Below are 14,363 nucleotides of genomic sequence, written 5' to 3'. Positions count from 1 at the left end.
AGTAATGAAGGGCAGAGACTATAACTAGATACAGTGAGCATGAGCCACACAGCAGTGAATGTACTTCCCTTTGGTATGGCAGAGGAAAGGTGTGATCTCAAACAACCAAGGAGCTCAGCCAGAAACATAATTTGACCATCATGCTTTCAAATGGCTGAAGAGGTCCCAGCAGGAGTTTCTACCACAGCCAGAAACAGACAGTGCTGGACAATATCCATGATGTAGCAGAAGGGACTGGGAGTCCTAGCAACTTAAACGATTCCTACATCAGTTTCCAAAGGCAGAGCTAGTGGGCAGGGCCTCCTGCTATATCAGTACTTCATAAGACAGCAAGACAGAGGGATAAAAGGGTTGTCTCCTGTTCTTTTAGGAAAGCAGAGTACAAAGTGCAATGTGACTGTTAGTAACACCCCTAGACCTGTACCTAATAGAGCAGCCTGAACAAGCAAGGCTGTCTGCCTAACCCATCCTTGCCCCACATTGGTTCTGAACTCAATCAATACAGAGACCTAACCCCACCTACCCCCTAACCAGATGGTCCAGTGTGTTTACCAAGCAGATGAAAACCTCCAACTCAGGCCTTAAGATAACAACACACACACACACACACACACACACACACACACCCACCCACCCACCCACCCCACGGACTACAGAACATTTCTCTATCTTTGACCCATTCCAGTTTGCTGAAAAGGGCTTCAGGCTTTCAGGAACAGCTTCCTTGTGATAGCCTGCAGTGGGTGGTGGCTTTCACACAGCCATCATTGCACACTGAAAGGGCAGCAAGAAGCATTTATGAAGTTCACAGATGCTGCTCGCCTGAAAGAGTAACTCATTTACTATATAGCCAATGACTGACTGTGCCCTCAGCCTCAGCAGCTGGATGAATCTCCATGCTGGATCAAAGAGCCTTTCAGATGCCTGTTTTGGTCTCTGCCACCTGGCCCACTAAGAAGTTATGCTGAAAAGTTCAAACTGTAACCTCTTTCTACCCCGCCTCCCCAGGGTAATTTTAAGCAAGTTTGATGCTCCCAAATCATACACAGTCACATCTTTGTTTCCATTCTGTGTTTGATAGAGGGCTAAATTAGGGCAATGCGCAAAGCACAAGACCAGGAACACTCTGGTCTTATACTTTAAATGTGAATGTCAAGAGCACAAGGCAGTGCCACACAGAGATACTCCAAACTAGTGTGGCAGGCACTAGATTCTGGGGCTAGCCTGCTTGAGATTGCTTGAATATTTCTGCATGTCTCAAGACAACATAGTAGTTATTCCTGGTTCTCCTTCTGGCTGTGGCAGCTTCACTTCTGACTCAGTTGCTCTTTCGCCAATTAAATCACCCATTCACCAAGCACTCGGTGTGGGTGTCCTGTACTGTACATTCTGCATGGGGCACAGTCATGCTGACTGTTGTCATTAAAACAGCCCTCTAGTTCCGTTCTCCTGATGGAGTTAATTGCTTCCAGAAGCCATTCACATAGGGGCAAACTATGGTACATCATGTTTCTTGTGTTCAAGAAAGCAAATGTGACAGAAGCCTTGATTGGTAAATAGTGTGGTGGTAGAAGGCCAGCACTTAAGCACTCTGCTCTGAGAAGCAGGAATGGGGCATTAGGAGAGGTTAAAGGAAGCATGTTACTTTTTTCCCCTTGTCCCATGACCAGAGACTGGCCTGGTCTGGCCAGCCAGGAGAGCTCTTCACCCCCCCATGACAAGTTCTTAGTTCAGTCCTACTCAACCCATTCTGAATGGCTGCATTCCCTGGTGTTCCTCAGCAGCTGGAAGAACCTGCACTTGGATTCTGGGCAACAAGACAGTTCACATTTGAGAGCCTGCCTTTATGGTTTACACAACTGAACTAGAGGGAAATGGGTGCCGTAGCAAGAAGAAACAGCTGGTTTCAACATGCGGGGGGTAGGCCGGCCCTTCTCTAGGGATCACTGCCTCCAGGGTGCAAAAGACCATGGCTAACAGAGCAGTTCAAGGCCCTTAACACAAGCAGGCAAAAGCTGGCATAAGCAAACAGGTCCGTCTCAGATGCAGATCAGTTATATCTAGTCATGATTTAGGGGAGAAGGGCTGCAGGCACTTGGAAGATGGATTGCCTTTCTGGAAGCACCTCTCAGCTACCATGTGACAAAGGTTTAAAAAAAAAAAAAAAATCCACCCTTCACCCCCAGGCAGAGAGCAACACTGCATGAATCTCAGCAGTGACTCCTTGGACCTGATAGCTGGGAAGGAAGTGGGGGGAGGTGATGACAAGACCACACATCTTCCTCTTTCCCACAGGGGAAAATAAAAGCTACTGGCGAAGCTGAGCACACGTGTCTAGAAGCCACACAGTTAAAACTAGAACCCCCCTAAAAAGGATCTAAAGCTCATTCAAGGCCCAAGATAAATGCCACATATCTGATCTGACAGGAACAACAGGTGCTGTGTTCAGCTGAAGAATTCACACCATGCAAGGGTCAGAGTGCTGCAGTTGTAACCCAGGGCCCGCCCTTAACACGAGTCCAAAGAATCTGGATTTAAGACCTATTTTTCCCAACTCTAAGGCTGCTCTACTCTATTCGAGCAAGGTCACTGCTAGCCATGTCACACTGGTGTTCCAAATAGGTGGGTGTGCTAGAGCGCTCAGCATTTGCTTATTTTTAAAGCATTTGCCCCAGGGTCCTCAGTAGAGGCTGGCTTTGGCAGACTGCAGATGCTTTGCCATGTTAGCATTCTTAATAAGCAGTTTTCCTCAAGGTGAGAAATGCAGAAGAAACCAAGACAGCTATGCGAGCAGCCAGTTGTCAACATTTTTTGGACCATTTGACTTTTTTGGTCAGAAAGCAACTGGCAACAGCCTCAGGAACCTGAAACCAAAAGGAGCAACATGTCGGGCCTAATCTAGAGGCTGCATAATTCAAGGGATCCCTGGTTAAGGTTACTCTCTTCCCAAGAGATATCTGAGCTGGTGCTGGATTCCTACAAAGATGCTGGGATATTGGGGCTGGAGCCAGAAGAAAGTCTGTGTTTGAGGCTTGACTTGCCTGGCACTATTTAACGAGCGTACCCTACCCCGGCCAAAAAAGGTTACTTTCCTGGTGCACTGGAGAGTAAGTGCTGGGCATTTCTTGCACTTTCCAGGACTATTAAAAGAAGCAAAAAACCATGTTTCCAAGAGGGCAAGAGCCAAAAGCCCAGTGAGGTCAAGAGAAAGACTGTCACAAACTCCAGTAGCTTCACATCAGACCTGGTCTAGACTCTTTGCAAAGAATTTGACACTGGATAGACACAGAACTAGGTGCTTAAGAGCACAGCCATGTTTTGAGAGCTGCACAAACAAGCCTCTGCAATCACACAGGGCACCGCCTATTCAAACGCTAAGGGATTACTATCTTCCTGTTGGTACCTGTGCCTGCTCTTAAAATCACCATTGTGATCAATTCAGACTTTGGAGCTATTTTTAGTTCTCACATAAGAATAAACCTAACTGTACTCAATGAATGATTTGAGAGACCTTTGGAGGGACAAAACTGGCCCCCAAAACCCAAACATTAAAGCAGTTTGAGGCAGATGCCTAGCACTTAAACTGAAATCAAGTCAGCACCTCAAGGTGGCACAAGTTGGGAATCCCTAAACTTTGTGCTGGAAGCTACTGCTCTTTTTTCAAAAGCTTTGTGCCATGTACAGACTATTACTGGGTTTGTGAGTACCGAGTACTTGTGCGCTGCAGTACTCAGGGAAACCAGAGCTTCAATTCACACAGAGCTTGGAGGGGCAGAAGGGAAGGGGGGCTGTTTTGCAGAATTGTTCTTTTTTCAGTTATTTTTCATTTTCTACAGCATTTTCCATACTCCAGATTGGAGGGGCTCCTATATACATGTTGGAGAAGCCTCCCTGCACATAATTACAGTATGTTGGAGCAGACTTGATTAACTGAGTCGGCTGGAGCATGGTAATTACTGAACTTCAGCAGACTCCAGCGTCATATGTATCAGCATCCCTGCGCTGAAAAATGGTGGCGGAGCGCTTTAAACTAAAGCTTGTTCAACGAGGTTTAGTTCAAAGCACTCCACTGTCATTTTTCAGCACAGGGATGCTGATACACATGATGCTCCGGTCACTTTAATTAGCGCAGCTCCGAGAGCCGTGCTAATTAAAGTGCCCCCCCCAAAATAGGTCTATAAATGCCATAAGGCTGTAAAGTTTAAGAGCTGTAATGAAGCACTGGTGGTTATTAGATATCTGGTAAGCCAGCAACATCAAAAAAATTTACATTAGAAATAGCTTGTAAACTATCAAAACTGCGATCGCTCAGGGTATGCAAGTGTGTAGGCTCAACACCGAATAGAGAGATGGCTGGACACAGGGGGGTTAAACCCAGCATTCTAGTACTGTGCCCTATTCGCTTAGACCACACCAAAGGCTTATGATTATAAAGATGCTGAAGGAAGCTGGAAGCCAAAGACAGTCTGTTGGCCACAGTGAGCAGACCAGGCTGCCCAGTGTAGCATTCCAGGGTAATCAACAGTAAGAGATCATGTCACAAATTAGCAACTAAGAATTAAAAAAAGATGTGCATATCTAAACCCAGATTGAGCCAGCTATACCAAATCATCTCATGTAACCCAGGCTGCTGCTGCTTAAATCTAGTTCTCTTAAAGACAAAAAAGTTAGACTTGGCTGGAGCAGGGCAAGCTGGGCAGGAAAAGGTGGCTTTGTTATAAGTAACTTTGTACTTTCACGAGGTAGATGTGGACAAGTAGTGTGTGCCACTAACAACTAGACCCATTTGACACTGGGGACCCTCAGAGTATACCATGCTTTGTGGGACCAAGTTATGAACTCTGAGTTCTTACCATATGTGAACATGCGGGGAGAGGTGAGCTCAATATTTGGCAGTGCTCCTAGGTGATTCAGGACTGCACACCGGTAGCCGTTTTTCTGGGCGTAATCAACAAAGGTGCGGATGTACTGCTTCTCGCTGTGATTCGCTATTCCAGGGCAGATGACCATTGTGATATCCTCTGTACAGTTAGTGGGGGAAGAAAAATAAGCTGCATGAAGTGACAGTCTCAGGAGCATTCTGTTCCAAAGCAATGGAAAGCTTTGGGTTAAGAACAACTTGGTAAATATTTTGCCACCAAGAGAACAATAACAATGTTACAAATATCTCTGCCCTATCTGCAGGCTGTTCAAAACAAAAGGCAATGCAAAAAATGCAACCTTTGCATTCAAAGTTGCTGTGAGGAATTCCATGTACAGCTGCACAGAAGCTTGCACTACTGTGGGCATCTTCCAAAGACAAAAATTATGGGAACAATTAGCTAGGACTAGCACTTTATAGACACAGGGCACATACTGTCCTTTCCCACTGCTGGCTCTCACCAATGGCTCCTTCTCTGGGAATTTGGGAGTCTCCCGTTCTCTCTAAACTACTAGCCAGCGACTGTCCCATGAAGCAAGAGTAAAACCTTCCCTCCCAACCACTAATGAGTTATGATACGAGATCTATTCCACCTCTAGCCTCTCACTGAGAGTCAATTTAAGTCTAAAACAGGAAATCCAGGCATCCTTTTCAGATACACAAGAGCTTTATTCCTATTAGCTCTAGTTCACAAGGGCCTTAGAGAGACAGAAGCAGAGTGGCTTCCAACATGCCCCATTTCCTCATTAGGAAGTACACAGCATGGTACTATTTCCTGTACGTGACAATATGGTGATTAATCTGCTATAAGAGCCAGCCAAGTATGCATTGCGAGATGACAAATTATGGACAGGACCACCTTAACAAAGCCTTCCTTTCAACCCAAGATTAAATAATAAAGGCAGGGACCCACAGTTGTTCTAAAGGCACGAAGCAGCGGCAGGTCTCTGGAGAACCTAAACCTACTTCATTAAAATTGCTGCTACCCCACAGTCTAAACATCCACAAAGTAACTACAGCCAAGTTTGATGTAGAGTTTATAACCAGCTATTGCCACAATTCAACTTCTATTTGATAGCTGGTCCTTTGAAGCTTCAATTGGCCCAGGGCTCATTACAAACCCTGTAGGGAAGGGCTGCAATTGCACTTCTGCACACTGAACAAACACAGGAAATGATGTCCATTGTTCTCCAACCATTGTTGATACCATTGTTCTCCAACATGAGCAATGAACATGGGTAAGCTTTCTTGCCTTTACCAAAGTAAACAATATACAGAGTGTTACCAGAGTAGCTGATGCACTGTAAATTCCTCCTACGCTTACCTCTCAGAATATTATTTGCATACTCATACTTTGCATGCAACACATAGTTAACTTGTGGAATTCACTGCCACAGGAGGTGATGGAGGCAGAATAGCCTCGCCAGGTTCAAAATGGGACTAGATAAAAATTCCTGGCTGACAGATCTATTAATAACTACTGAACAGAATAGTTGGAGTTGTTTCCTCTGGCATCTCTACACCTATAATGGTGGATGCCAGGGAGAATACTGAATATGGGATATGTCACTCAACATCCAATTCAATGTTCTCCCTCTATTGCATTCATTTCTGCCACTGTTAGAGACCAACTACTGGGCTAGATGGGCCACTGGTCTGACCCATTATGGCACTTATGTTCTTACAAATGTGATAAACTCCCCTTCATTTGGGAGAAGGATTCTAGAGTATGGGAGGACACAAGTGGAGAGCTTCACTCAAGTGACTGCTGCAGCTTTCCTTTTCTGACTGCTGCAGCTATACCACTCTTTTGCTCACTACAGGCAGCAGGGAATCAGCCCTGGACCTTTTATCTGAACAAAGTTACCTGAATTTGAATAAACACTTATTTTCATCCATTCAGGCACTTCAGATTGAGGCTCATGACAATTTCCACAGCAGTGGCTAAATGCTTTAGCTTGATCTAAGCACTTCACCATTTGGGAGCTTTAGAAAAATTGACCCACAACTAAGAAGTCATAGATTCATAGATGTTAGAGTCGGAAGGGACCTCAATAGATCGAGTCCGACCCCCTCGTCCTATTGTGCATCTCCCTTTGAAAGGACAACTTAGTGTATGCCATAATATGGAATTATTGCCATTTTCATACTGACACATTAGCTTTTGTTTATAGAAAGAATGATCTCAGATTTGATTTTCTCTTAGTACATGCCAGGAAGCACAATGTACAAGCTGTCAGTCATTAAGCCTCGACAGCATAAAACATGCCCGTGGCCTGTTTCATGTGCAAGTCTGACCTGCATCGATCTGCCTACTTCCCAAATTTAAAATAAAAGCCTTGAAGTAGCAGCCCCCCCACAACCATTTGTAATGGACCCTTTAGGGCCTTCAGGTCTGAAGTAAGTTTCTGGTACAAGTGGTACAGATTCTGCATAGTAGACAGGCAATTTGTGAGGCTATAAGTCCTCCTTTCCCTCTCACTAGGCCAAAGTGGTCCCCATTGCCTGTCTGGGTTACTTAGGAACAGCACCATTATTGGTTTTTCCCCTACTAAAAGTTCTTTATCATATTTAAACAAGTTTCTGTAGCCAAACAGACTAAGGTGCCCACTCCAACATGGCTGTTTGACAAACCTCTAATGCAGTGTTCAGCCAGCGGCTCAAAGAGGTCGAAGGTTGCTGTGGCTCCATCTGACATGGTGAGGTACTTGCGAAGCCCATAAGGATGTGGTGATCTCACTCTCCCCATCTTCCCATAGAGAGCAGTCTGGATATGTCCACTCTTCCCCCAGATCAGGGGTGGAATGTACCTGCAAGGAAACAGAGATAGTATTTGGTTTTGAAGTCTTACTATACCTTAAAAATCTACTCAATTCTATTTTAATTCAGGAGAAGATGCTCCTGTTATTACTCGTTGTTAACTGAAACAAGGTGCAATATACTTGCTACCATGACTGCATCAGCCTTGTCAGCTCAGAGAGGAAAGAAGAGGAGAGCTGCTGACCGAGAAGTCGTCAGCACTGACAGCAGCAGAGGATCCACAGGGTCCTGAACAACCTGGAATCCAAAGTTTCCTGATCATTAAGGTGGTAACAACAGAACAAGTGCCCACAGAAGACTATAAGGCTTCCAACTAGTCTTTGGATTTGATGCGAACCCAGTACACATTCAGCCACTTGAAACCTGATCTAAACCACTGACAAATTTTGAAGTCTTTCATTAAGAAGGTATTAAAACTTGCTGGAAGGCAATCCACAGAAATACTCCAGGGAGCACAAGCACTTGATTACGTAGCAGGTCAGTAATGAAACCAGGCTCAGAGTCTGGTCTCTGACCTCAGTCACATGCTAAGTCTCAGGGCAGTTCCTTTGTATACTATACATTAGCAGTCTCTTTGCATGCTGCACTGAAGAGGACAAGTGACTGGTATGCTGCACTAAGCCAAATGCCTCTGACAGGTTAGGATGCCAAAACAGGCAAGGGCTGAAGAAAAAAGATCCATAATAACGAGGCAACTCAACTCCCCTGAAGGCCACTTAGGAAAGCGCTTCCTTTCAGATGAAGGGTAAAACAGTTCTGCTGCTTATCAGGAGCACAAGGGGACGGCTGCCAAAGCAGATGGCCTTTTTGTCTAGTTTACTGTTCCTCCAAAACCAAACGGAAAAACATGGGGGTTGAGGGAGGGGCAGGTCAACCATTCTGCTAACAACACAGTACAGTTGGCAAGAATTCACAGCTAAATGAGAGGCATAAAGCTGCACAGGCATGAAGAGCTGCCACCTCAACACCAGGAAAAGGCGGGGGCAGAGGCCTTGCACACCTCAGGAGGCATGCGACTACGCATCAGGCCTTAACATGAAAGCATGGCTACGATTCATTAACCTGGAGAGCAGAAAAAGCCTCAGGGGACTAGTTCAAAGCACACTTCCCAGTTCAGAAGCTCTTCACTACAAAGCAGGTCAGAGAGCAGCTGACACCCTGCAGAAACCTGAGATGAAGGGTGGGCTAACAGCCTTGTGTCTTCAGAACAGCTTGCTGGATCACATGAAATAACTTCTTGTTTTCTTGCGAGGGCAAGGGGAAAGAGGGAAAACAAAGCCCAAAACCCAGTTCTGTCCCCTCCTCATTACTTTTCAGGCAGTAACCCAGTCAAACAAGGGCTAGCCTAAGCCTTACATCCAGGCCTTCCTCCCCCTTCCCTGTATGCCGGCAAGAACTGTGGGATTTCCCTCTCAACATAAAAAGAAACAATATATGATGTGGACAATGCTCATACTCCCTACAGCTCTGAGTGTTTTGCTGGATTCTACATCTGTTCTGTACATAGGTTGGCAGCTCCCCCTTTTAGACAACACTCCTAGCAGCATGCAGCTCATCCTATGGCTCTCGGGTGATAAAAAGTAACTCATTTACCTGTCCAGAGACACATTATGTTCTTGGCAAACACGGTTCTTTGGCTGAAGGTCTATAAAGATAGAGGGGGGTTACCTTTACTGAGAAGCAATCCATTGCACTTGCTAAAAGCAGATGAAGAGGAAATTACCAGCCTAACACTGAAAGGGGGATAAGGTCATCATGCTGGGCTAGGACAGCTGACATCCATCTTAACATTCACGTTTCACAGCCTCTTGAAGGGATTCAACCCAGGTTCTTATCTACCAACTGTCAGTAAATGTGTAGAGAGGACCCAGCATTTCCTTGGACAGCATGGCTGTCTTATTCTGGTTTTGGCAGGCATACATGTGGCTGGTATACTCAAAAAGACTAGTGAAAAATAGACAGAAAGCCTGTTGGGAGGGAGCATCACTTGCAGCCTGTGCCCTGCACAAGAAGTGAGGAAGGTGTCCCACAGGAAAGGTACAAGACTGAAGTCTCCAATGGCTGGAGAGCTTGGGGGGGTGGGGGGGGGGGGGGGCAGAAACAGCTAAGCCAAGAGCTTTGTTTCCAGCATGTGATCCAAGGAGAGGGGAAAAGTAGCAGGCAACAACCTCTCCAAGCCTTCTCTCGTCCCCCTCCCAAAGTGTTGAATGATGGGGGCAGAGATCATTCCTTATGATCTTGCTTAAAACAGGCTCGAGTAGTTGCACTGTCTTCTGTTCACCTCAACAGTGTGGGAAGCAGGTAACACAGTGTACACAGAGCTCCAGCAGGAACTTTGGCTCTACAAGTCCCAACACTGGAAACATTAAATAGCAAAAGTTTCTATTTAGCATCATACCTTGCTATTAAAGGGATAATCAACAAAATGTCACTTTTCAAGGTCTCAAGCTTTCAGAAAGGGCACGAAGGTTCTTGAAAGAGACTTCATCTCAAGTCAGAAAAGTTTAAGGGTCAAGTCTAAATGGAAAATATTTACTGCAAGTGCTAGAGCTTGAAGGTTGGGAAAGAATGTATTACGCAAAGATCTAAATTCTGCTTTAAACGTATGTGGAAACCTGCTACAGTTCCTCCATAATACACTGCCGGAAAAAATGCATAACCACTGGAGATTACAGAACAGGGTCCTTCAATAGTTGGAGACAACACAATGATTATGTACCGGGAACAAGACTACATGAAAATGTGCATCTGTGCTTACCAGATCCCGGAAGACAGAAACAACAGAAATGGAAATGTGCTAGAAGGAAGCCCTGATCAAATAATGACCAAGAGTTGGAGTTTATTCCAAGATGATTACAGCTGCTCTGAAAATTTCTCTAGGCCATGCAAATCCTGAAGTCCTACCAGCTGTATATGAAACTGTAATTTAAAATGTATTGGTTACAAGGAAGAGGCTAGGGTGATGCAGGCGCTAAGGTGCATGGTTGACAGCCTGAAGGTTAGAAGTTCGAGGGCAAAGCAGAAGCACTCACAGCACGGTCTGTCCAGATTCCAATGAATCTGCGAGTTCTGCTGAAGTCCTTGTGACAACGACACAAAAAAGGAAGGACAATTACAAGGACAATCTACAACACTAAAATCAAAAGCTACATCTTGTCACCTCTGTAAAGAAGACATGTCACAAGACAATCTTGACTGAGAAGCACCTTATATATGACCAACAACTGCCGTTTCAACTCAACTATTCACTGTTTGACACAACCCCATTTTTTTGATTGCTAACGGCACAAGATTTTCTTTCCAACTCCTTGATGTTTAACAAAGAAAGAGCTATACGGTATCCAGGAAAGGAAAGCAGTTCTGATAAGTCCACCACAACTAATCTAATGCTTTAAATATACATCAACCAAAGCACTTCACTGACTTCCAAAGGCAACAGCAGAAAGACAGAAGGAAAGGTTTGGGGATTTGGGGCTTTTTCTAGACAGATCTAGATGTCCAAAGGAATGACACACTACATAGCCACAAGACCATTTTTAATAGTCAGTGCCCAAACACAGAAGATGAGAGCAAGAATCTTAACCATTACAAGACAGGTGCCACTAATTTGATAAGAGTTGGCGATTTGGTTTCTCCCCGTTAGTATCTTTGTGCTTTTCTTCATGCTGCTTCATTATCACAGAGCAATACTTCTGCTCATCACAAAACACAACAGCCTGAAGAGGGCAAATGCTAGAATCCCACATATCTTACCTGATGTAAGAACTGTTCTCAGAACAAAGCAAGTCACTGAACTCCTTGCTCTTTGGCAGTCCTAGACTATAAACAAGAACGTGGCCCTGCTGCTTACCAACAAGAGAAATCACTCTTCTCCCCCCTCTCAGGAGCGCCAATCTGGTTTAGATACAAGTTTGGCCATTCTCCTCTGTTTCCATCCTCTCTCTCCATTCCTTGCTTTCAGCACAGGACCAGAAAGACAAGTTCAAAGGAAACCCCAAACCAAAAATTGTTCACGCAAGCAGACTTGGAGAAGGCCAAAAATAGATTCTTCAGAAGTAATATCTACTTCTATAGGTCACAGAGCGTGAGAGACTAACTACTTTGTTTAGAAAAACTGTTGCCTTGTAACCACGCAAGTCATCCCTTTGTGTATTTTATGGAAATCCATCAGCCAATTATAAGCTTTTAAAAGAGGCTTCAAGAGAGCTAATAGCATTTATCTTTTACTAGCGAGGCATCTTTATATGTGCAAATATGCACTGGGGCTGGGGGACTGCCAGCAGCAGTTTGCAAAATGCCAGGCACGTTAAGATTTTTCAGCAACTATGTGCTTGGGAAGAGAAAGGTTTCAGCAGCCTCAGACCATGGGTAAGGAAGGAAGCTGGGTCATGGAGACATGTTTGTCAAGATAAATGGAACCAAATGAAAAATCATTCACAATGATTTGTTGTGCAATCCCACACTATAAATGCCACAAACTGCTTGAACTCATTCTTCATTGTAATGAATGAGCCTCATGCAATTCCTTGCGCAGGGTACATATATGGATAGAGTTTATTTGAAACCCTAATGAGCTGGTATGCAAGCCACAAATAACCAGATGGCTGATTAGAAACAAAAGTCCAGCTCTGGCAGCACTTAAGATAAATTCAGTTACACTGCTTTTGTAGAAGAGTTTCAGGCTGTAGTATCATTGTCAACCCATGTTAAGTGGTGCTTTACTTTGCAATTGCTTTTGGGAAATGCATTTTGCTTGCAACTCTTATTTGAAGTTTAAATATTATGCATTGTCCATGTAGGTTGCTACACTCATTGCCAGGATATCCCAGCGCCTTCCAGAAAGCAGATGTTAATCTACCATGTTTCAGGGTTATTGGTTGTAGTCGTGCTGGTCTAAGGACATCAACAGACAAGGTTCTTTGGGCAAACAGGGGTAGACAACCCCCAGCATGGGTGCCAGAGTGTGGCACTTGAAGGCATTTTGCTTGATGTGTGCCTCTGGGTGGGGAAGGGGCCGGGGCTACATGGCCGCAACAACGATCAGGCCCCTCGTGGCTCTCCTGCCATGTCAACATCTTAAAGCTGTGGTGTTTTTGGCACTCTGCCCAAAAAACATTGCCAACCCCTGTATCAGACCAGCTAAATAGTTAGACAACATTTCTTCTTTGAAAGCTTACAAAAAACCTTCCATAGATGAGCCTACAAACGTCACTTCATAGATCTTCCAGACACAAAAAAACATGGACTAAATACAGACACTGGATTTATGGCACATTATAACCTGCCTGCCATCTGAGAACCCCAGGTAACCTCTACAGCTTTCTTTCTTTCTTTCACCAGGCTAACATCCCTCCCTTCCCCCTCCTCCCACCTATTGTCTATCAAGCATTTGCATTTTCACAGACTTGTATTTTTGCATATTGGCTTCTAATCTACCCAGGAGAGCACCCAAACCAACAGCAGACTCTCCTATGCCTGAAGAAGGGTGTTTGTGCCCGAAAGCTTGTAAAGAACATTTTTTTTCCAACTATTTAGTTGGTCTAATAAAAGGTGTCACATTTACCCAAAGAACCTTGTCTGCTAACGTTAACCTAATGCATGCAAGAGAGGTGTGTGCCTGTGTTCTTAAACTCTGCCCCCCACCCCAAAAAAACACCCCACTTTACCAGAACCGTCTTCAAAAAGGGACCCAGATGAATCTAAATCCTAAAGAGGTCAGCACAGACTAGGCCCCACAGTCAGAGCCAAAAAGATGTCAAGGAGTTAACACAAAGCTATCAAAGGGAGACATATAAGAAGTCTCCACCAAAAACCAAAGGCAGAAGTTTGGTTCTGCCAGGAAGACAGACTAAGTTCTCAATGGAGCGCTTATCTTCAGTGACTGTCTTCTCAAGGAGCATTTGATTCATTCCTTAATGTTGGTATGAACAAGTGGTTTAGCTTACATTTTAGCTTCAATTACATATTTAAAGAGCAACATACTGCATTTTGCTATAGCCCTACACTAAAACACATCTGTTTGTAACAAGCATAAAATAAGCCTGGCTAAATTTTTGACCAAGGAACTAACAGAAACATGGCCACTTTCTTTCTGGATCTCGTGTTACCCGAAGGATTCGTTTAAATAATTTAAATATCAATGAAAGAGATACCTTAGCATCAAGCTGCATCTCACTGGTTTAACTTTAACAGTTTGTCCATGAATGGAGAGAGCTGAAATGTCAATACTACTGAACCTGTGGTACTAAACAAAAGGTACTAACGCTCCTGAATAAACTGCACTCCATGCCTTTGTGACCTCTGGATTTTTCTACGGGACTGGGATCAGTTCCAACAGACTGACTCCAGTTTATTCTGGATGATGAGCTGTCTGACAGAAGAAATCGCTCTGTTTGTACTTCACCTCTCTCCAAGCTTGGAAAGGACAGCGCTAAGCAGTAGAACACTCTACCAGGCAGAGTCTGCCAATTCATCTACCCAAGAGGTCTTAACACTTTGTTTGGTTGTGGGAGGGGGAAATGAAAGGGTGGGGTGAAGAAATTGTTCTTCTGCTTTGCCCAACTGTTGACAGACTGTTACCTTCTTGAGGCAAACCCCCCCCCCCCCCCCAACCTAAAAGACA

The 14,363-nt window shown here is 44.6% G+C and overlaps 1 protein-coding gene across 1 annotated transcript in view; it reads right to left on the bottom strand.

Annotated features, from left to right (window-relative positions):
• Positions 1-14,363, bottom strand: part of ABHD2 (abhydrolase domain containing 2, acylglycerol lipase) — a 62,964-nt gene that overhangs the window by 20,190 nt on the left and 28,411 nt on the right. The window contains exons 4-5 of the mRNA XM_006263810.4: positions 7,556-7,731; positions 4,854-5,021 (exon numbers count right to left, since the gene is read on the bottom strand). Of these exons, the coding sequence (XP_006263872.1) occupies positions 4,854-5,021; positions 7,556-7,731 (344 nt within the window). The remainder of the gene's footprint in view (positions 1-4,853; positions 5,022-7,555; positions 7,732-14,363) is intronic.

Source organism: Alligator mississippiensis, chromosome 11 (assembly GCF_030867095.1).
Source record: "Alligator mississippiensis isolate rAllMis1 chromosome 11, rAllMis1, whole genome shotgun sequence".
NCBI lineage: Eukaryota > Metazoa > Chordata > Crocodylia > Alligatoridae > Alligator > Alligator mississippiensis.
Note: the sequence above shows the minus strand (reverse complement) of the source record. Positions and strands in the feature narration are given on the sequence as shown.